General features: G+C 44.7%; 1 protein-coding gene across 5 annotated transcripts in view; it reads left to right on the forward strand.

Annotated features, from left to right (window-relative positions):
* Positions 1-24,416, forward strand: part of ST3GAL3 (ST3 beta-galactoside alpha-2,3-sialyltransferase 3) — a 742,392-nt gene that overhangs the window by 307,588 nt on the left and 410,388 nt on the right. For 3 of the 5 annotated variants that reach the window (XM_082265014.1, XM_082265013.1, XM_082265016.1), the window contains exon 3: positions 18,980-19,027. The exons of the other annotated variants lie outside the window; for them this stretch is intronic. In XM_082265014.1, the coding sequence (XP_082121140.1) occupies positions 18,980-19,027 (48 nt within the window). The remainder of the gene's footprint in view (positions 1-18,979; positions 19,028-24,416) is intronic. 5 annotated transcript variants of the gene reach the window in all.

The raw sequence follows: 24,416 nt of genomic DNA on the forward strand, positions 1-24,416 counted from the left end.
TGGAGAAGACCAGCTGAAAAGCATTACACCTCCATCCCCTTGGTGGATGCAGTATATGGATAGGAAGGGATTTTATATATGGGGCATGGCCTGTAAAGCACACTGCCTTTGAAATCCCTTATTTCCTTTGGGACTTTATATGAGACAAGCAGGTCATGCTATTGGTCTCCATCCCTGTATACGGAAAACACTAGGGTCAAATCAAAAACTGCATCCACCAAAAACGCACGAAAATCGCACGGTGGGACTTTAGATGAGGCACCAAGCTGTAAGCAAGGCGTCTCCATCCCTGGTTGCTTTAAACATATTGGACTAGGTGGGACTTTAGATGAGACCCAAGCTGGTGTTGCCCGGCGTCTCCATCCCTATAACAAAACACAAAATGAGGTTGAAGGATTTTAAGAGGTGCATGAAAGTCAGCCAGCCCCCAGTTTGATGTACTCACCTTCCAGTCTGTCACCAACCAAATAAGACCTGTCTCTTGGTACAAAGAACAGGGGTTTAGTTGACACACATTTGCAAACGCATGTGAAAGCTGCAGAGCCACGTCACGGCACCCTGTTTAAATCTGCAGTCCTACACTCTTAATTTAGTGTCCTCACACTGGAGGCACATGGCCGCTAATGGGTGGATGGGGAACAGGTGAGAGGGAGACAGCCCAACCTCCCCCAACCCATCCCCATGCACGACTGGCTATTGTCTCAAAAAGTTCAAATAATTAGGTTAAAATATAACCATGGTGCAAACTGGAGAAGACCAGCTGAAAAGCATTACACCTCCATCCCCTTGGTGGATGCAGTATATGGATAGGAAGGGATTTTATATATGGGGCATGGCCTGTAAAGCACACTGCCTTTGAAATCCCTTATTTCCTTTGGGACTTTATATGAGACAAGCAGGTCATGCTATTGGTCTCCATCCCTGTATACGGAAAACACTAGGGTCAAATCAAAAACTGCATCCACCAAAAACGCACGAAAATCGCACGGTGGGACTTTAGATGAGGCACCAAGCTGTAAGCAAGGCGTCTCCATCCCTGGTTGCTTTAAACATATTGGACTAGGTGGGACTTTAGATGAGACCCAAGCTGGTGTTGCCCGGCGTCTCCATCCCTATAACAAAACACAAAATGAGGTTGAAGGATTTTAAGAGGTGCATGAAAGTCAGCCAGCCCCCAGTTTGATGTACTCACCTTCCAGTCTGTCACCAACCAAATAAGACCTGTCTCTTGGTACAAAGAACAGGGGTTTAGTTGACACACATTTGCAAACGCATGTGAAAGCTGCAGAGCCACGTCACGGCACCCTGTTTAAATCTGCAGTCCTACACTCTTAATTTAGTGTCCTCACACTGGAGGCACATGGCCGCTAATGGGTGGATGGGGAACAGGTGAGAGGGAGACAGCCCAACCTCCCCCAACCCATCCCCATGCACGACTGGCTATTGTCTCAAAAAGTTCAAATAATTAGGTTAAAATATAACCATGGTGCAAACTGGAGAAGACCAGCTGAAAAGCATTACACCTCCATCCCCTTGGTGGATGCAGTATATGGATAGGAAGGGATTTTATATATGGGGCATGGCCTGTAAAGCACACTGCCTTTGAAATCCCTTATTTCCTTTGGGACTTTATATGAGACAAGCAGGTCATGCTATTGGTCTCCATCCCTGTATACGGAAAACACTAGGGTCAAATCAAAAACTGCATCCACCAAAAACGCACGAAAATCGCACGGTGGGACTTTAGATGAGGCACCAAGCTGTAAGCAAGGCGTCTCCATCCCTGGTTGCTTTAAACATATTGGACTAGGTGGGACTTTAGATGAGACCCAAGCTGGTGTTGCCCGGCGTCTCCATCCCTATAACAAAACACAAAATGAGGTTGAAGGATTTTAAGAGGTGCATGAAAGTCAGCCAGCCCCCAGTTTGATGTACTCACCTTCCAGTCTGTCACCAACCAAATAAGACCTGTCTCTTGGTACAAAGAACAGGGGTTTAGTTGACACACATTTGCAAACGCATGTGAAAGCTGCAGAGCCACGTCACGGCACCCTGTTTAAATCTGCAGTCCTACACTCTTAATTTAGTGTCCTCACACTGGAGGCACATGGCCGCTAATGGGTGGATGGGGAACAGGTGAGAGGGAGACAGCCCAACCTCCCCCAACCCATCCCCATGCACGACTGGCTATTGTCTCAAAAAGTTCAAATAATTAGGTTAAAATATAACCATGGTGCAAACTGGAGAAGACCAGCTGAAAAGCATTACACCTCCATCCCCTTGGTGGATGCAGTATATGGATAGGAAGGGATTTTATATATGGGGCATGGCCTGTAAAGCACACTGCCTTTGAAATCCCTTATTTCCTTTGGGACTTTATATGAGACAAGCAGGTCATGCTATTGGTCTCCATCACTCAAGATGGCCGTAGCTTCAAATGCTAGGGTTTTTTTTTTTTTTTCAAAGTGATTTTTCAACAAAATTAAGCATGGAGACATGGATGGATGGGGGAGGACTAAAAATGAATTAAATAGTGTTTTGGGTTTATGGTGCTCAGATGCCGTGTAATTCCACTTCAAGATGAGACTTGCTCAATCAAAGTGACATCATCGAAGAAACAAATCCATATTAAAGATGTTCAGAAGAAGCCAATTCCTTAAGAGAGTTGAATAATGAAGCTGTCAGCACGTCTGCACAGACATCATGCAATCCTCATGCTGAAATCAGAACCCTGCTGGGTGTTTATATCATTTATTGGCTGGCCTAGGTGTTATGTCTTGTCTCTGCCAGGACTGAAAATGATGATATTTGGTTGTATGAAGAAAAGATTCAAAGCAAACTAATAATAATGCAGGAATTTAAGGACAAGACACAGCACCTTTGATAAAACAAGACTTCTGTTTTCCTGAAGTGTATAATTCTAAATAAGGAAGGTCCATACAGTGGACAAATTAAAGGAGTTCATCTGACGAGCATTTATGGACATTGACGCCAACCAAAATTTGTGTGGATCAGGGACAGGATCTTGGAATGTTGCAAGGTTTTTAGTGGACATCTCAAACACCAAAGAGATTAGACCGGCCATTCTCAGCCAGGGTTCCATGGAACCCGAATGCTCCTCCAGAGGTTGCTAAGGGTTCCTTGAGCTGTGGCTGATTGACCTTCCATTTGATAAACCTGCAAAGGTCCAGGGGGCAGTGCCACTTGGCAGAGCCAGCTGCATGAGATCAAAGGGGAGTTTCAGGGGGCGTTCTTCCTACTTGCCACCAATGTAAGGAACATTCTTCCCACTGATCACCAATGTAAGAGACATTCTTCCCACTGACCACCAATGTAAGGAGCATTCTTCCCACTGACCCCCAATGTAAGGAGCATTCTTCCCACTGATCGCCAATGTAAGGGACATTCTTCCCACTGACCACCAATGTAAGGCGCATTCTTCCCACTGACCTCCAATGTAAGGCGCATTCTTCCCACTGACCACCAATGTAAGGAGCATTCTTCCCACTGATCACCAATGTAAGGAGCATTCTTCCCACTGACCTCCAATGTAAGGAGCATTCTTCCCACTGACCACCAATGTAAGGAGCATTCTTCCCACTGATCACCAATGTAAGGGGGCATTCTTCCCACTGACCTCCAATGTAAGGAGCATTCTTCCCACTGATCGCCAATGTAAGGGGCATTCTTCCCACTGACCACCAATGTAAGGAGCATTCTTCCCACTGACCACCAATGTAAGGCGCATTCTTCCCACTGACCTCCAATGTAAGGAACATTCTTCCCACTGACCACCAATGTAAGGCGCATTCTTCCCACTGACCACCAATGTAAGGAGCATTCTTCCCACTGATCACCAATGTAAGGGGGCATTCTTCCCACTGATCACCAATGTAAGGGGGCATTCTTCCCACTGACCTCCAATATAAGAAACATTCTTCCCACTGACCCCCAATGTAAGAAACATTCATTCCACTGACCACCAATGTAAGGAGCATTCTTCCCACTGACCCCCAATGTAAGGAACATTCTACCCACTGACCACCAATGTAAGGAGCATTCTTCCCACTGATCACCAATGTAAGGGACACTCTTCCCACTGACCACCAATGTAAGGAGCATTCTTCCCACTGATCGCCAATGGAAGGGGAATTCTTCCCACTGACCACCAATGTAAGGAGCATTCTTCCCACTGATCCCAAATCTAAGGGGCATTTTCCCTGCTGACCTCCATTTATTGGTTTTAGCAGTGGTTCCCTGTGACCTGAAAATTATTTTAAGGGTTCTTCAGGGGCTCATAAAGTTTGACTAGACATTTTTGGTGATACATTCTATGGGTGTTGCATCTAAGAGACTAAACATGACCAGATCAGTACACATTTTTATTTTTACCTACTTTTTAGCCATATCATTCTCAATATTTATAAAAGCAAAAGAAAAAATAAATAAAATTAAAATAAAACTTCATGATCTGAAATAGAAATGTATACCCACATTAGGCCTATCCTGTAATTGGGCAATGTAGGGCTTTAAGATGAGATTTATTTGGTATACAGTATGTCATAACATCATCGATCAAACAAATAAAGATTGTTCCTTCCTTGTTCCGGAGCAACCATTCCCTTAAGATCGTGAAATTAACTAGGATTTCATAACATCTACACGGATATCCTGCGGTCCCCCATGCCAATGTCGGAATCTTGCTGGTAATTTCAAAGACATCTCAAATATACAGCCATGCCAAGTATATTTGCATAGGTGATGTAATCATAAATTATTTCCTATGTTTGCAAAGTTGTGATAAAATTGTGTTAATTTAGACCATAGTGAGTTGTGTAAGATGCTGAAAAACATTTTTTTTTGTTGTAAAATATAAAGATCTGACCTCCAAGAGCCATGGTGATGGTCAGTATACATGTAATGACCCTGTGGTCACATAACCTTTGGTGATCATTTCTTTTCAAAACCTCCGGTTTATAATCACAAATACAACAATTTATGAAAATGTCCATCCAGAGCTGCGTTACTATCCCCAAACCATCTCTAACCAGGTAATACTAATAGATTCTCATAAATGGTTCTATATTTAGACAGTTTATGGACTATTCATCAGAGGCTGTAGATGGACAGTTGGATAAATGGCTCTATATTTAAGATGTATCCGGTCTATAAACCAGAGGCTCTGGATGGACAGTTGAATAAATGGCTCTATTTTTTGGATATATCTAGTCTATAAACCAGAGGCCCTGGGTGGACAGTTCGATAAATGGTTTTATAATTAGGAGGTATCTGTTCTCTAAACCAGAGGCCCTGGGTGGACAGTTGAATAAATGGCTCTAAATTTAGGGTATATCCAGTTTATAAACCAGAGGCTCTGGATGGACAGTTCGATTAATGGTTTTATAATTAGGAGGTATCTGTTCTATAAACCAGAGGCTCTGGAGGGACAGTTGAATAAATGGCTCTATTTTTAGGATATATCCAGTCTATAAACCAGAGTCCATGGGTGGATAGTTGGATAAATGGTTCTATATATAGGATGTATCAGGTCTATAAACCAGAGGCTCTGGATGGACAGTTGAATAAATGGCTCTATTTTTTTTATATATCCAGTCTATAAACCAGAGGCACTGGGTGGACAGTTCGATAAATGGTTTTATAATTAGGAGGTATCTGTTCTAGAAACCAGAGGCTCGGGATGGACAGTTGAATAATTGGCTCTATTTTTTGGATATATCCAGTCTATAAACCAGAGTCCCTGGGTGGACAGTTAGTCAAATGGCTCTAAATTTAGGGTATATCCGGTCTATAAACCAGAGCCTCTGTACGGAAAAGTTGGATAAATGGTTCTATATTTAGGACATATCTGATCTATAAACTATAGACTCTGGATGGACAGTTGGATAAATGGTTCTGTATTTAGGACTTTTTTGTTCTATAAACCAGAGGCTCTGGATGGACAGTTGGATAAATGGCTCTATATTGAGGATGTATCCGGTCTATAAACCAGAGGCTGGACAGTTGGATAAATGGTTCTATATTTAGGAAGTATCCAGTCTACAAACCAGAGGCTCTGGATGGACAGTTGGAGAAATTGCTCTATATTTAGGATGTATCCGGTCTATAAACCAGAGGCTCTGGATGTATAGTTGGAACATACACACATACACGCGAAAAGGATACAGTCGATAATAACAACGTAACATGGAAGATGCAACAATAGCCAGATGCTCATGGAACATATGAAAAAGGCATGTACACATTACAGATTTACATTCAGATAGAGATAGAACATCCATGTGAAACAATTAAAGCAGGTAGTCCAATAATGAGACTAAAGTAAGTCCATCCCAGCCCAGACTTAGTTTTAGAAATGTTAGGAGGGGTCAAGGCAAATAACGTAACACGAGGACCGCTGCAGAGACCAGACACCCCCAAGGGGATCAAACTGTGTCCAAGTCTCCAAAGAGGCCACACTAGCTCTATATTTAGGACGTGTCCGGTCTATAAACCAGAGACTTTGGATGGACAATTGGATAAATGGTTCTATTTTGAGGATATATCTGGTCTATAAACCAGAGGCTCTGGATGGACAGTTGGACAAATGGCTCTATATTTATGATGTATCCGGTCTATAATCCAGAGGCTCTGGATGGACAGTTGGAGAAATGGTTCTATATTTAGGATATATCTGGTGTATAAACCAAAGGCTCTGGATATATGGTTGGATAACTAGCTCTATATTTAGGATGTATCTGGTCTATAAACCAGAGGCTCTGCATGGACAGTTGGATAAATGGCTCTATATTTAGGATGTATCTGGTCTATAAACCAGAGGCTCTGCATGGACAGTTGAATAAATGTCTCTATATTTTGGATGAATCTGCTCTATAAACCAGAGGTTTTAGATGGACAGCTTGACAAATCACTCTATACGTAGGAGGTATCTGTGCTATAAATCGGCCATAACTATATTTGCTAATCATACCTTAAAGCGTAGGTAACCCCATCGATTTAACCACTTTACCATTGGAGGATTTTGCTGTCTTACGTCCAGGCCACTTTTTGTGATTCGGCGCAGTGCGACTTTAACTGACAATTGCACAGTCGTGCAATGCCGTACCCAAACGAAATTTACGTCCTTTTTTTTCCCACAAACAGAGCTTTCTTTTGGTGGTATTTGATCACCTGTGCGATTTTTACTTTTTGCGCTATAAACAAAAAAAGAGCGTAAATTTTGAAAAAATAACAATATTTTTCACATTTTTTTTATATCAAATTCCCCCCCAAAAAAATGTAAAAATCAAATTTTTTTAACATTTTTGGCCAATTTGCTTTCTGCTACCTATGTTTGGTAAAAAAAATCACAATAAACATATTTTGATTGGTTTGCACAAAAGTTATTGCGTTTACTAACTAAGGGAAAGATTTCTGTCATTTTTGGTGTTTTTTTTTTTTAACGAGTAATGCCGGCGATCTGCGATTTTTTTGCGGGACTGCGACACTGCGGCGGACAGATCGGACCCTTGACTGGCATTTTTGACACTTTTGGGGGTACCAGTGACATTACTACAGTAATCAGTGCTATGCATATGCACTGTTACTGTAAAAATGACACTGGCAGGGAAGGGGTTAATTTTATTGGAGAGGGAGGGGTTAATGTATGCCTGGTGCTTACTGACATGTGTGGGGGGAGGTGACTGAGTGACACAGGGACAGATCGAGGGTTCAGCTATGCTGAACCCTGCAATCTGACCTTGCCTGTCACTTAGGAGATCCGCCCGCTTGTGTAATCTCCACACTCGATTCCCCGACGATCGGGGAAGAGCAGCGGCGATGGCCACCGCTCCTCCCCTGGCCCGACTCCCGCTGTGACTGAATACAGTGGGAGCGAGCCTCCGGCGGCGCGCGCGTGCCGCCGAGAAAGGGGAATGTCTGGTGACGTAGTACTAGACGTTATTGAGCCACTTTTGCCGTAGTGCTCTAGTGAGCAGTCGGCAAGTGGTTAACAGTTTAATAAAAAAGCATTTATATTCCCAGCATGCCGGGAAGGCTAACTGTCACATTTAATCAAACTACAAAATAGGGAGACTAGGAGTCCCCCCTGAAAAGAGTCAACTATGGACACCAAGGTGGGTGAAAATCAGAAAATGAAACTTTATTAAGGCACATGAGCCAATAATTACAAAAACGGTGTGGATAGGTGTGACATAACATGGTTAAAAACAAGGCAAGACACAATGGGATAAAACATCAACCCCGGTTGAATAATCGAGGCTAGTTACATGGGGAATGCAGTAACTGGTGCATGTAGGCCAGTGTAGGCAATTATAATTATTGCACGATCCCAGTAGCAGCGATCAAACACAAAGGGGTAAGAGGGGAGGATTATTAACCACTTAAGCCCCGGAAGATTTTACCCCCATTCCGACCAGGGGCTTTTTTGCGATTCGGCACTGCGTGACTTTAACGGACAATTGCGCGGTCGTGCGACGCTGTACCTAAACTAATTTGACGTCCTTTTTTTCCCACAAACAGAGCTTTCTTTTGGTGGTATTTGATCACCTGTGCGATTTTTTGATCATGCGCTATAAACAAAAAAAGAGCGACAATTTTGCAAAAATAACAATATTTTTAACATTTTTTTATATGAAATTCCCCCCCAAAAAATGTAAAAATCTAATTTTTTAACATTTTTGGCCAATTTGTTTTCTGCTACATATGTTTGGTAAAAAAAAATCACAAAAAGCGTATTTTGCGCAAAAGTTATCGCGTTTACTAACAAAGGGAAAGATTTTTGTCATTTTTGTTGTTTTTTTTAAAACGCGTAATGGCGGCGATTTTTTTTTTCGGTACTGCGACATTGCGGCGGACAGATCGGACCCTTGACTGACATTTTTGACACTTTTGGGGGTACCAGTGACATTTCTACAGTAATCAGTGCTATACATATGCACTGTTACTGTAAAATTACACTGGCAGTGAAGGGGTTCACTTTTTTTTGAGAGGGAGGGGTTATGTGTGTCCCTAGGGGCGTGACTCTAACTGTGATTGGCTGTGGCTTGAGGTGTAGGAACAGTGATCAACGGTCCTACATAGTAGAACCGTATAATCACTATTCCTACACAGGGGAGAATGACAGACGGCTTGTTTACATCAGCCACCTGCCTTTCTCCCTCTGCAGCGATGATCACGCGCGGGGGGGGGGGTCCGTGACCGCGCAGGAGCGGGAGCGCGCCTCCCGGAGCACGCGCTCGCTCCCTAGACCCTTACAGACTAGCGACGTAGTACTACATCGCTCTGCCTGTGAGGGGCTGACTGCCGCAGTAAATAGACGTGCGGCGGTCGGCAAGCGGTTAATAAAGGGTGGGCCAACTCAATATTGAACCCTACGGACTAAGACTGGGATGCCATTAAAGTCCATGTGCGTGTAAAGGCAGGCGTCCCAATACTTCTGGTAATAAAGTGTATGTCACAACCTCCTTGATTTGACAAATCTGTATTATTGATTGTTCCTTCCTTGTTCTAAAGCAAACAGCTGCTGTTGGCACGTTAGCACTGATATGATGCCATCCCCTTGCAAATTTTGGAAGCCTGCTGGGTGTTTTATATCTTGCATTGTTTGGCTTGGGTGTATCATTGTGTCAGGACTCAATATATGATGATCTGGTTGCATCACTAATGGAGATCAGGCTTCAAATCACATGAATATTCATATCAGGTATTCAGCAACAATGATGAAAGGACAGTCTCAGGTATAAACCCGCGGCTCTGAATATGGCGTTGGCCTGTGGGATATAAAAGCTTACGTTACGTAAAGTGGTTGTAAACCTCAGAAATAAAAGATGAACAGAGAAAATCCTTATATAGTGTGTACTTGCTTCTTTTCAATGTGGTTCCTATCTGCACTCTCCTCCCTCCAGCACACAGACGGTGACTGCCTCCGCTGTGCATGTTTCCCTATGAGACTGTGTAGATGGGGGGGGTGTTTCCTTTCCTTCCTCTCAGGTCTCAGATTACACTCACCTCCCTGCTCTATGCTGTGCAGTGTGTGGCATCAAGGAGCCTGCCCCGTGCCTTTAGGAGCAGAGAGAGATGCTGTGTAAAGTGCGGGCTTAGGGAATCTGTAAAGGAGAGAGGGCTTCAGATAAACAGCTACAAGGTGCATTCTATGCATTAGGCTGCATTCACATGTCAGCGTATGATCGCGGGCAGAACCGCCGCGGTTCCACCCGCGATTCGGAGATTTATTGCAAATCGCGGGACGCCTAGCGTTGCCCGTTGATTTGTAATAGCCCCCCAAACGCTGAGCGAAGTTGCCGCGATTTTCGCCCGCCGAATCGCGGCAACATCGCGCAAACAAAATTGCGGGACGCAATACGCTCCAAAGAAGCTCTTGTACTTTTTCGGAGCGTATTGCGTCCCGCGATTTTGTTTGCGCGATGTTGCCGCGATTCGGTGGGCGTAAATCGCGGCAACATCGCTCGGCGTTTGGGGGGCTATTGCAAATCAACGGCAACGCTAGGCGTCCCGCGATTTGCAATAAATCTCCGAATCGCGGGCGGAACCGCGGCGGTTCTGCCCGCGATCATACGCTGACATGTGAATGCAGCCTTAGGATAAAAAGCCTTCTGTGTCCAGTAGCCCCCCTAATAATTTCTAGAGCCCCATCTTGATCCAGCGATGTTGCACGAGAAACTCGGCTGTCCATAACTCTTCCTGATTGGCTGAGACACACAGCAGGCACCTATGTCGCTGCTGTTATTCAAAGACCGTAAGCCAATGAGGAGAGAGAAGGGGCAGGGCTGAGCAGCATCTGAATGGACACACAAGGCAGCTGCTTAGCTTGGGTGCCCCCATAGCAAGCTGCAGGAAGGAGGGGCCAGGAGCGCTAGTGAGGGACCCGAGAAGAGGAGGAACGGGGCTGCTCTGTGCACAACCACAACACAGAGCAGGTGAGTATAACATGTTTGTTATTTTCAACCAAAAAAAAACAGACTTTAACCGCTTGCCGACCGCCGCACGGTCAGCCACTCACAGGCAAAGTGACGTAGGACTATGTCGCTCGCCTGTGAGGCTCTAGGGGGCGAGCGCGCGCCGCCGGAGGCGCGCTCCCACCCCCGCTCATTCCCTAAGCAGTCCACGCGAGTGACCGGCGGACCCGATGTTCGCCGCTCACTCGCGATCTCCCCGTGGAGAGGGAGAAAGGCAGGCGGCTGATGTAAACAAAGCCACCTGTCATTCTCCCCTGTGTAAGAACAGAGATCATACGGTCCTGCTATGTAGTATCGTATGTCTCTGTTGTTACACCACTAGCCACACCCCTTTACAGTTAGAAGCACGCCCCTAGGGACACACTTAACCCCTTGATCACTAATAAAGTTAACCCCTTCCCTGCCAGTGTCATTTTTACAGTAACAGTGCATATGTATAGCACTGATTACTGTAGTATTGTCACTGGTACCCCCAAAAGTGTCAAAAATGTCAGTCAAGGGTCCGATCTGTCCGCCGCAATGTCGCAGTCCCCCAAAAAAATTGCAGATCGCCGCCATTACTCGTTAAAAAAAAAAAAACACCAAAAATGACAAAAATCTTTCCCTTAGTTAGTAAACGCAATAACTTTTGCGCAAACCAATCAAAATTCGCTTATTGTGATTTTTTTTACCAAACATATGTAGCAGAAAACAAATTGGTCAAAAATGTTAAAAAAATTTGATTTTTACTTTTTTTTTGGGGGAATTTCATATAAAAAAATGTGAAAAATATTGTTATTTTTTCAAAATTTACGCTTTTTTTTTTCTTTATAGCGCAAAAAGTAAAAATTGCACAGGTGATCAAATATCACCAAAAGAAAGCTCTATTTGTGGGAAAAAAAGGACATCAATTTTATTTGGGTACAGCGTCGCACGACCGCACAATTCTCAGTTAAAATAACGCCGAATCGCAAAAAATGACCTGGTCATTAAGGGGGAAAATCTTCCGGTCCAGAAGTGGTTAACTCGCAACAAGTGTCAGAAAAAAGGCTTAGGCTTGAAGGGGTTAAAGTGGCTGTAAGCCCTCACCTATACCCAGTGAAATGATTGGCCTCAGGTGAGACACAGAGATGAAAAAAAATCCTTCTACATAAGTTGTACCTGTTCATCTGCAGTTTTCTCTTCTCAACAGCTGTTCAAAGTGCTGAATTTATCAAGCTTGTCTGAGAGTTCTGAAATAAAAATGGGGCAAGGAGCTGAAGTTACACTCTGCAGGGCACACACACCTCACAGGAACAGAGCTAAGGCTGTAAATCACAGGCTGTGTGCTGGAGCTCCCTCCCCTATCATCTTTTTATCTCTTGGTGTCAAACATGCACGAAGTGACTCATGCTGATATCAGAGGAAGGACTGAGACCAGTACACACTGTAGAGGTAGGGCCGGCGCTATCTGTAAGGTGATCTAGGCAGCCGCCTAGGGCGCAACTTAGCAGGGGGGGGGGGGCGGGATCCTGCCCCCGGAATCAGGATGAGGACCTCCAGCGTCGCCGAAATCCCCATAGGAAAGCATTGAATAATGCTTTGCTATGTTGAGGTCTAATGCGTGTGCGCGGCCATTTGCATTTGGTCTTGCCCGCCGGCTGACGTCGGCGGGGGAGGAGAGTAGGCGGAGCCTGATCCAGCGCCGAGGAAAGTCACTGAAGGGGTTTTAACCCCTTCAGCAACTTGGGATGGGGGGTGGGAGGGAGAGGGGCACTACAGGGTGCCTCCAGGGGGCGGCAATTTTTTTTATTTATTTTTTATTTATTTATTTATTTATTTTTTTATTTTGCCTAGGGTAGCAAAAATCCTTGCACCGGCCCTGTATAGAGGGATATGCTTTGTTCATGTTTCATGTCTGTGGATTACAACCAATGTAACATTGAAGGCCGGCACTCTCCGCACCGGCTTACATTCTGCTTCTGGTTAGAGATAGTATTTAGTATTTTTCGGTGTCTATTATTTTCAGTCTTCAGCAGCCCATAAATCTTCCCCGTTCTGTTTTGCCTGCGATTTATTTTGCGGCTTACATTTGGAAACCAGCGAAGGGTATTTATAGAAATGATCTGACGAGTGATAAAATAAATAGTTGGGTTTAAAAAAAGGATTATCCTAATTTGGGAATTAGCGGACTGATCTCTGATCCTGCACTGCAGCATGTGAAATATTGATAAGAGCTGGGAGATCAATAAAGTTTTCAGACTTTTCACATACGGGGAGCTCATAGTACAGTAAAACCTTGGATTGGGAGTATAATTCCTTCTGGAAACATGCTTGTAATGCAAAGCACTCGTATATCAAATCAAATTTCCCCATATGAAATAATGGAAACTCAGATGATTCGTTCCACAACCATTTATTCATAAATCCTCCAGTTTATAATCCATATAAAAATGTTGTAGCAATGTGATTGGTTGTGTAACTATAAAATGTCCATCCACAAATGGCGCCTCCACAAGGGGATTAGAGGCAAAATCCAGCAGGAGCTATAGAGTGTAAGGCCCCTTTCACACATACGGTGCGTTCAATTCATCAGTTCAGTCGTCAAAATGTATCTGTTTTCCATTCGTTTTCCATCCATTTTGTATCAGTTTTTCATCCGTTTTTCATCTGTTTTCCATCCGTTTTTCATCTGTTTTTCATCTGTTTTTCATCTGTTTTTCATCCATTTTTTCATCCGTTTTCCATCCATTTTTTATCCATTTTTCATCTGTTTTTCATCCGTTTTCCATCCATTTTTTTTATCCATTTTTCATCTGTTTTTCATCTGTTTTTCATCTATTTTTCATCCGTTTTTCATCCGTTTTTTCATCCCTTTTTCATCCGTTTTTTCATCCGTTTTTCATCCGTTTTTTCATCCGTTTTTTCATCCGTTTTTCATCCGTTTTTTCATCCGTTTTTTCATCCGTTTTTTCATCTGTTTTTCATCCGTTTTTCATCCATTTTTTCATCCGTTTTTTTTTTCAATTTTTCATCCGTTTTTTTTTACCTCCACTACCAATGAAAAACGGACCGTTTGTCCGTTTTTTTCCGTTTTTCGTCCGATCCGTTTTTTTGACGGATGAAAAATAGGACATTCATCCGTTCCAAAAAACAGACATTGACGGAAGCAGATGAAAACGGTTGTTAACGGATGGATGATCATCCGTTTTTACATAGATATGCATTGATGTCCGTTTTTCATCTGTTTTTCATCTGTTTTTCATCTGTTTTTCATCTGTTTTTCATACGTTTTTCATACGTTTTTCATCTGTTTTTCATCTGTTTTTCATCCATTATTTCATCCATTTTTCATCCATTTTTACCTCCACTACCAATGAAAAACGGACCGTTTGTCCGTTTACATCCCTTTTTCATCCGATCTGTTTTTTTAATCAGATGAAAAATAGGGCATTCATCCGTTCCAAAAAATGGACATTGACGGAAGCGGATGAAAACATTTGTTAACGGATGATCTTCTGTTTTTATAGAGAGATGCATTGATGTCCGTTTTTCAAATAATACAAATATTAATGATAAAAGGTGTTCGTGCTCTGTTATCAAACTGATAATAAATATGTATACATTATAAAAAGTACATATAATAGACAAAATATATCCCTTCATGCATACATAAAGTGCACAGTGCTTAAATACGGAAAATTATTCAAGTTTATGTGAGCTGAAAACTCAATAATAAAATGCATAAGATGAATTAAAAAAGGTGCACAGTGCTGAGTGCAAAAAATGTTATATAATGAACTTGGTGAAAAAAACAGTGAAGGACAAAAAAAATCGCAGGCGTCCCAACCACACAAAATAGGATTCCGACTATGAGATAATGTTCAGCAATATAAAGCGTTGGAAATTCTGAAGAATCATTTGATAAATTTCCAAAATTCCACAAGCGATGTGCCAGAAAGAGACATCAGAATCATCGCTGTCGTCACTTTCCGTACCTGATGACCAAATTTTCCCACCAATCGCTATCGCTCAGTTCTTCAAGTAACTCAGTTTCGCTGTCGCTGTTTTCCTGTTTGTCGCAAAAAAAAACGCTTTAACGCTTTTTGGACGCCATGGTCGTTCTCTATTTTCCAGGCACAAAGAACTGGAAAAGCGCAGGCAGGGCACTGGAAAAGTCACCAGGTGAAATCCTGTGGTGAAATGGGATGATACAGTGTAATCCGATCACAGCTTTCTATCATCTCATTTGGCGTATTTACACTTTTGAATTTGCCGCCGGTACCACCCCTCTGTGTCACAACGCTTGCAGGGAAGGGAACCGGAAGGCAAGTGCTGGCAATCGGCTGTGCACAGAGCGGGGAGAGAGTGTGAGGACGGCGGGGAGGACGACGGGGAATCGCAGGGAAGGGAACCGGAAGGCAAGTGCTGGCAATCGGCTGTGCACAGAGCGGGGAGAGAGTGTGAGGACGGCGGGGAGGACGACGGGGAATCGCAGGGAAGGGAACCGGAAGGCAAGTGCTGGCAATCGGCTGTGCACAGAGCGGGGAGAGAGTGTGAGGACGGCGGGGAGGACGACGGGGAATCGCAGGGAAGGGAACCGGAAGGCAAGTGTCGGCAATCGGCCGAGCACAGAGCGGGTAGAGAGTGTGAGGACGGCAGGGAGGATGACGGGGAATCGCAAGGAAGGGAACCGGAAGGCAAGTGCTGGCAATCGGCTGTGCACAGAGCGGGGAGAGAGTGCAAGGACTGTGGGAGGACGACGGGGGATCGCAGGGAAGGGAACCGGAAGGCAAGTGTCGGCAATCGGCTGAGCACAGAGCGGGTAGAGAGTGTGAGGACTGTGGGAGGACGGCGGGGGAGGACGACGGGGGATTACAGGGAAGCTGAGTAACATTCTGGGGTAATCCCGAGTGTGGCTCGGGGGTTACCACTTTTGGTACTGAAAATTAACCCAGAGCCACACTCGGGAATACCGCCAGGGAGGTTAAACTGACACTGTGAGCCCTCTTTGCCCAATATCCCTGAGGAAGCCATTAAGGCGAAATGCATCGGATTGCCCTGACCTCTGACTTGCACTTGGGCACACGGTTATCATTTGAGGAAGAGGTCATTTTTACTTGTGTATGTTTCACTATATTACTGTGTATGACATATGAGTATTCATAATTGTAATTTTACTCTTTGATACAAATAAAATTAATGTTTTCATAAATTTTTGCTGATGGTGTCACTTTGAGTGGGGTTGTCTAGCACCGGAATAGCCCCGTTTCCCTTTACACTTTTTTACGCAAGGTTTAGGAGTGTCTATGGGAATTTTGACCATTCTTCCAGAAGCGCATTTCTGAGGTCAGGCACTGATGTTGGACAGGAAGGCTTGGCTCACGATCTCCACTCTAAATGATCCCAAAGGTGTTCTTTCGGGTTACATAGTTACATAGTTTGTGAGGTTGAAAAAAGACATCAGTCCATCCAGTTCAACCTATGATGTGTGTGTGTGTGTTTGCTGTTAACCGTACATTGTATACCCCTGTATGTTGTACATTGTATACCCCTGTATGTTGTACATTGTATACCCCTCTATGTTGTACATTGTATACCCCTGTATGTTGTACATTGTATACCCCTGTATGTTGTACATTGTATACCCCTGTATGTTGTACATTGTATACCCCTCTATGTTGTACATTGTATACCCCTGTATGTTGTACATTGTATACCCCTGTATGTTGTACATTGTATACCCCTCTATGTTGTACATTGTATACCCCTGTATGTTGTACATTGTATACCCCTGTATGTTGTACATTGTATACCCCTGTATGTTGTGGTCTTTAAGGTGCCCATCTAATAGTTTTTTGAAACTATCGATGCTCCCTGCTGATACCACTGCTTGTGGAAGAGAATTCCGCATCCTTACTGCTCTGACAGTGAAGAACCCCTTACGTATTTTAAGGTTAAACCATTACATAGTATTGGGTTGAGGCCAGTCAAGTTCTTCCACCCCAAACTCGCTCATTCATGTCTTTATGGACCTTGCTTTGTGCACTGGTCCAAATCATTTGGTGGAGGTGGGGGGGGGGGTTACGGTGTGGGGTTGTTTTTCAGGGGTTAGGCTTAGCCCCTTCGTTCCAGTGAAGGGAACTCTTACGGCGTCAGCATACCAAGACATTTTGGACAATTTCACGCTCCCAACTTTGTGGGAACAGTTTGGGGATGGCCCCTTCCTGTTCCAACATGACTGCACACCAGTGCACAAAGCAAGGTCCATATACACATGGTTGAGCAAGTTTGGTTTGGAGGAACTTGACTGGTCTGGTTTGCAGTCTTCTCTCTTATTCATCTCAAAGGTGTTCTATCGGGTAGAGGTCAGGACTCTGTGCAGGCCAGTCAAGTTCCTCCACCCCAAACTCGCTCATCTAGGTCTTTATGGACCTTGCTTTGTGGTCCAAATCATTTGGTGGAGGGGGGGTTACGGTGTGGTTTTGTTTTTCAGGGGTTGGGCTTAGCCCCTTAGTTCCAGTGAAGGGAAATCTTAAGGCGTCAGCATTCCAAGACATTTTGGACAATTTCATGCTCCCAACTTTGTGGAAACAGTTTGGGGATGGCCCCTTCCTGTTCCAACATGACTGCGCACCAGTGCACAAAGCAAGGTCCATAAAGACATGGATGAGCGAGTTTGGGGTGGAGGAACCTGACTGGCCTGACCTCAACCCAATAAAACAAAGAGGAGAACCCCCAATGGGACTTTTTAGGTCTTAGACAATCATCTACTGCTAGTTACAGCAGTGAAGAAAAAGTAATAATGGTATTATGAAAAAAATGAATTTTATTCCGAAAGTTATAAAAAGGACAAAAAACACATACAATAAACCATATAAAGACAAGACAGTTGGGTGGCCAACCCTAAAATGACCACATTGTTTACATATAAGGTACAAATAGCGAAACAACCAATATAGCGTTGTAATGGATGCACCCAAATTTGGTTGTGTCCATTACAAATTGGGTGTATCCATTACAAATTGGGTGTATCCATTACAACGCTATATTGGTTGATTCACTATTTGTACCTTATATTTACACGATGTGGTCATTTTAGGGTTGGCCACCCAACTGTCTTGTCTTTATATGGTTTATTGTATGTGTTTTTTGTCCTTTTTATAACTTTTGGAATAAAATTCATTTTTTACATAATACCATTATTACTTTTTCTTCACTGCTGTAACTAGCAGTAGATGATTGTCTAAGACCTAAAAAGTCCCATTGGGGGTTCTCTTCTTTGTTTTTCGGTCTTGGGATGTGGTCTTAACCATTAACTCCCTATTTCACCAACCAGTCCTTTTTTGACCTGAACCCAATAGAACACCTTTGAGATGAATAAGACCAAGAAGTCCAACACCAGTGCCTGACCTCACAAATGCTCTTCTGGAAGAATGGTCAGACATTCCCATAGACACTCCTAAACCTTGTGGACAGCTTTCCCAGAAGAGTTGAAGCTGTTATATCTGCAAAGGGTGGGCCAACTCAATATTGAACCCTACGGACTAAGACTGGGATGCCATTAAGGTTCATGTGCGTGTAAAGGCAGGCGTCCCAAAACTTTTGACACTATAGTGCAGTAATGGCGAACCTTGGCACACCAGATGTTTTGGAACTACATTTTCCATGATGCTCCACTACACTGCAGGGTGCATGTGCATCATGGGAAACGTAGTTCCAAAACATCTGGGGTGCCAAGGTTCGCCATTACTGCTATAGTGTATCTATACTTGGAATTCTTCGTCATGGATGTTATTTACCTTCAGCTGGTCCAGATAGAAGACCTCCATCTTCATCGGCTCCCAGCACATCCAGTATCTGCAGTGGGTCAAAATAAAGCATATTAAAAATAAATGTGATGGAATACTAATTTATTCTTTTGTTTTTAGCGATAAACTGTATTCTGATTTCCATATGTGACTTTATTTGTGACTTCCGCCACATTCCAGAGAGAGAAGGATTGAATTTATCCTCTTGTGTTACAGATTCTATGCTACATGCCTTTGACTCCGTTGGACACAGTTTAGGCCCAGGTACAATGAACCCCCTCCTCCCCCACCTCGCTCCCTCCTTTCCTCTTTGCGTACCTCCTCGCTCTCTACTGCAGCGACATTATGCCGCCCTTCCTTGCATATGGCAGCCATGTTGGGAGGCATTGATGTGGTTTTACAGCTCACGGAAGCTTTTTGTAAACCAATTCAATTCAAGATGATGTATGATATATCGTGGAATACTGGAAATAACTCACAGACCCACATTACATTGGGTGCAGGCACAATAGGGGGAGGGGAGGGGAGGGGGTTGTGCCCAAAGGGAAATAACATGCACATTGGGCAGTGACTCACTTTCCCGGCAGTCACGGTCCATATGAATACACATCTAGGCAGTTCATTAGTATGTTCTGTTGTGGTCAGAGATGACGTAATTTAAAGGATAACTCCACTATTGTGGGAAGAAAATAGCAAAAATAATAATATAACATATATAATTGCACCACAAATCATATTGTAATTGAATATTAATAAAAATGACCTTTCCTTTTCAATCTGCAGCTCTGTAACTCTCTATACCAGGGGAGGGGAACCTACGCCCCGGGGGCCGTATGCGGCCCTTGAAGTCATTTGGTCTGGCCCCCCATGCAGCTTGTCTGTGTCTCTCAGCTGATCTGTCATAACGGAGCTGATACTTCCTGTATAGTTCCGTCTCTGTTCTGACAGTCTGAGTGAGTCACAGACGGAGTGATATCAAATGCACTCCGCCTGTGAACAATACAGGAAACATCGCCTCTTCCTCCAGCGCTTTTCCCACAAGCAGCACACACTGCAGTACCAGCCAGAGCCAGCAGTACCCACAGCAGTACCAGCCAGAACCAGCAGTACCCACAGCGGTACCAGTCACAGCCAGCAGTACTCACAACACTACCAGCCAGAGCCAGCAGTACTCAACAGTACCAGCCAGAACCAGCAGTGCCCACAGCAGTATAAGCCAGAGCCAGCAGTACCCACAGCAGTACCAGCCAGAGCCAGCAGTACCCACAGCAGAACCAGCAGTACCAGCCAGAGCCAGCAGTACCCACAGCAGAATCAGCAGTACCCACAGCAGTACCAGCCAGGGTCAGCAGTACCCACAATGGTACCAGCCAGCAGTACCCACAGCAGTACCAGCTAGCAGTACCCACAGCACAGTACCAGCCAGCAGTACCAGCCTGAGCCAGCAGTACCCACAGCAATACCAGCCAGCAGTACCCACAGCAGTACCAGCCTGAGCCAGCAGTACCCACAGCAGTACCAGCCAGCAGTACTAGCCAGTAGTACCAGCCTGAGCCAGCAGTACCCACAGTACCAGCCAGCAATACCAGCCTGAGCCAGCAGTACCCACAGCAGTACCAGCCAGCAGTACCCACAGCACAGTACAAGCCAGAAGTACCTGCCAGCTGTACCCACCAGCAGTACCAGCCAGCTGTACCCACCAGCAGTTATTTTCAAAATTTACCATCACAAAGAGTCGACTGCACTCCAGACTGACCGACGTAAAGCTGGAAAACCAGTTGCGAGTAGCAACATCATCAATACCAGATAACATCACACACCTCACCAAAGAGAAGCAGTTGCAGCCATCACATTAGGGGTGAGTTAAATGTTTGACCAAATATAACAGGCACATTTTTAAGGTGATAATTTTGTACGGCCCCCGAATGATTTTATAAATACCCAAATGGCCCTTGGCAGAAAAAAGGTTCCCCACCCCTGCTCTATACAATGCAATATGGACCCCTGGAAATGTTCTGTACACAGATGGTATACAGAGCGCCCCCATATATACGTCCTTTACTGCTTGTGTGATTGGCTCACTGATTTTCCCAGAAATCTGCACTAATGCCTAGTTTCCACTGAGCGGTACGGTTCGGTTCGGTACAGTTCAGTACGGTTCGGAACAGTACACCTTGATCAGGCTTGCGTTTCCATCGCCAACAGTACCTCAGCAAAAACAGTACCTTAACAGTGTAGCTCCACCCTGTTTGTATGGTACTAATGTGCTTGGTACCCCAACGAAAGGGTCCCAAAAAAGTGGTACGGTACGGTTCGGAATTAGGGTACCATTCACAACTTTTGACAATGGAAAAATTGCGTAGCGTACCGACCTGAACCGTACCGCTCAGTGGAAATGAAGGCATAAGATGCAAATCAGATTTTAGGCACCCCCTGCAACAAAAATATCCTTTTTCTTGAGATGTCTGGGATACTTTCCTCATGAGAGTCCTGCAAGTGCAGCAGCCGATTGATAATTTTAAGATCATTCACATTGATGTTCCACATGGACACAGAGAAACAAACGGCTATTTCTTCAAATTAGCAAAAGGTAGGAATCTGCAATAAAGTGTAAAATCCCTGCTGTATACAGAGATCACCCGGAGGGGAGGGTTTTATTTTCTCAACAAAAGTGGAGTTACTCTTTAAAAGGTCTCAAAAAAACGAAAGTACTTCTTTATTGTCGACCTGTGACTTTAGCAATATGGCAGCCATGTTTGTGAATAGAGCAGGACTTTAGGCTCAATAAAGCTTATGTGAAGTCTGAGATTACCAAGCAGACTGTGACATCATAAGCACGTTTCTACATGTTCTACAGCTCTGTTCAGATCCCTCTTCTGCATGGTGGATTTAGAGATATGGCATATAGTCCATACCTGCCGTCAATCAGTATGGGCCCAGTAGGGGGTCATTTAGGATGATTACAGAACTACAGACAGGGCATTCTATAGATCTTATTAGAAGTTAAAGGGACACACACTGACCACACTAGAATAGATCTGCCTCCTACAGGAAGGCAAGGGGACCGTAAATACAGCCGCACAACATGGGACCTGGAACCTAGTAGAGATCACTGGAGTAGCAGCGTCTACTACAGGTATTTACAGCTTCTAGAGCAGTCTTTCTCAACCTTTTTACCCCGAGGAACCCTTGAAAAAATTCTCAGGGATCTCTGATGAGATTAGTCTATAAGTGGTTATTGGGAAAATGCCTTTTATGTTGGTGGTGGTAAATGGGAAGAATGCCCCGTTACTAGACTAGACTACTGACTAGAATGACTCCCTTACAGTCATGGAAGCAGCAAGTGGTATTGGACCTGGAACTATGGAGGCATCGTCAGAACTATGGAGACACCGTCAGATAGAACTATGGAGGCGCCATCAGATTTAACTATGGAGGCGCCTTCAGATAGAACTATGGAGGCGCCTTCAGATAGAACTATGGAGGCGCTGCCAGATAGAACTATGGAGGCGCCATCAGATAGAACTATGGAGGCGCTGCCAGATAGATCAATGGAGGCGTCGTCAGATAGAACTATGGAATGAAGGCGACGTCAGAACTATGGAGGCGCCGTCAAATAGAACTGTGGAGGCGCCGTCAGATCGAACTATGGAGGCGCCGTCAGATCGAACTATGGAGGCGCCTTCAGAGTGAACTATGGAGGCGCCTTCAGATAGAACTAGGGAGGCGCCGTCTGATAGAACTATGGAGGCGCCGTCTGATAGAACTATGGAGGCGCTGTCTGATAGAACTATGGAGGCGCCATCAGATAGAACTATGGAGGCGCCGTCTGATAGAATTATGGAGGCGCCATCAGATTGCACTATGGAGGCGCCATCAGATAGAACTATGGATGCGCCATCAGATAGAACTATGGATGCGCCATCAGATAGAACTATGGAGGCGCCATCAGATAGAACTATGGAGGCGCCGTCTGATAGAATTATGTAGGCGCCGTCAGATTGCACTATGGATGCGCCATCAGATAGAACTATGAAGGCACCGTCTGATAGAACTACGGAGGCACTGTCTGATAGAACTACGAAGGCGCCGTCTGATAGAACTATGGAGGCGCCATCAGATAGAACTATGGAGGCGCCGTCAGATAGAACTATGGAGGCGCCATCAGATAGAACTATGGAGGCGTCGTCAGATAGAACTATGGAGGCGCCGTCTGATAGAACTATGGAGGCGCCTTCAGATAGAACTATGGAGGCGCCGTCAGATAGAACTATGGAGGCGCCGTCAGATAGAACTATGGAGGCGCAGTCAGATAGAACTATGGAGGCGCAGTCAGATAGAACTATGGAGGCACCTTCAGATAGAACTATGGAGGCGCCTTTAGATAGAACTGTGAAGGCGCCGTCAGATAGAACTATGGAGGCGCCGTCAGATAGAACTACGGAGGCGCCGTCAGATAGAACTATGGAGGCGCAGTCAGATAGAACTATGGAGGCGCAGTCAGATAGAACTATGGAGGCACCTTCAGATAGAACTATGGAGGCGCCTTTAGATAGAACTATGGAGGCGCCTTTAGATAGAACTGTGAAGGCGCCGTCAGATAGAACTATGGAGGCGCCGTCAGATAGAACTACGGAGGCGCCGTCAGATAGAACTATGGAGGCGCCATCAGATAGAACTACGGAGGCACTGTCTGATAGAACTATGAAGGCGCCGTCTGATAGAACTATGGAGGCGCCGTCAGATAGAACTATGGAGGCGCCGTCAGATAGAACTATGGAGGCGCCATCAGATAGAACTATGGAGGCGCCATCAGATAGAACTATGGAGGCGCCGTCAGATAGAACTATGGAGGCGCCGTCAGATAGAACTATGGAGGCGCCGTCAGATAGAACTATGGAGGCGCCTTCAGATAGAACTATGGAGGCGCCTTTAGATAGAACTGTGAAAGCGCGGTCAGATAGAACTATGGAGGCGCCGTCAGATAGAACTACGGAGGCGCCGTCAGATAGAACTATGGAGGCGCCCTCTGATAGAATTATGTAGGCGCCATCAGATTGCATTATGGAGGCGCCATCAGATAGAACTATGAAGGCGCTGTCAGATAGAACTATGGAGGCGCCGTCTGATAGATCTATGGAGGCGCCGCCTGATAGAACTATAGAGGCAATCGCTTCTGGTCCTTTTGGCTAAGATCAAGTGTAGAACTATGGAGGCACCATCAGATAGCACTATGAAGGCGCCGTCTGATAGAATTATGTAGGCACCACCAGATGGGAGGTCAGTCACTGAACCCAGGTTGAGAATGGCTGTTCTAGAGAGATCCCACAGGTATATGCATAGTTACTTTGATCCAAACTGGACCAATATTTCTATGTAATAATATCCATACCCGGAATTCTGTTTTCCCCCATGTTGCCAACCCCTGAAAAACCAGGATCCAGGTTTATTAAACGACATTTCTCCTCATTTTTTGGATAAGGATATTGCCTTCCAACATGCTTTTCTTCCTTCACCTGACCCTTTGCTGAATATGCCCACCTGTTTTTTAGTCCTTTGCCTTCTTTAGCTTTTTTTCCCTATAATCCCTCGCACACCAACCCTGCAGAGCCTTCTTGCTTCTGAAACCAGCTTCTAGGCTGCCCCTTGTCCT

This window comes from Pelophylax lessonae (assembly GCF_965119305.1).
Source record: "Pelophylax lessonae genome assembly, chromosome: 8".
NCBI classification, from domain to species: domain Eukaryota; kingdom Metazoa; phylum Chordata; class Amphibia; order Anura; family Ranidae; genus Pelophylax; species Pelophylax lessonae.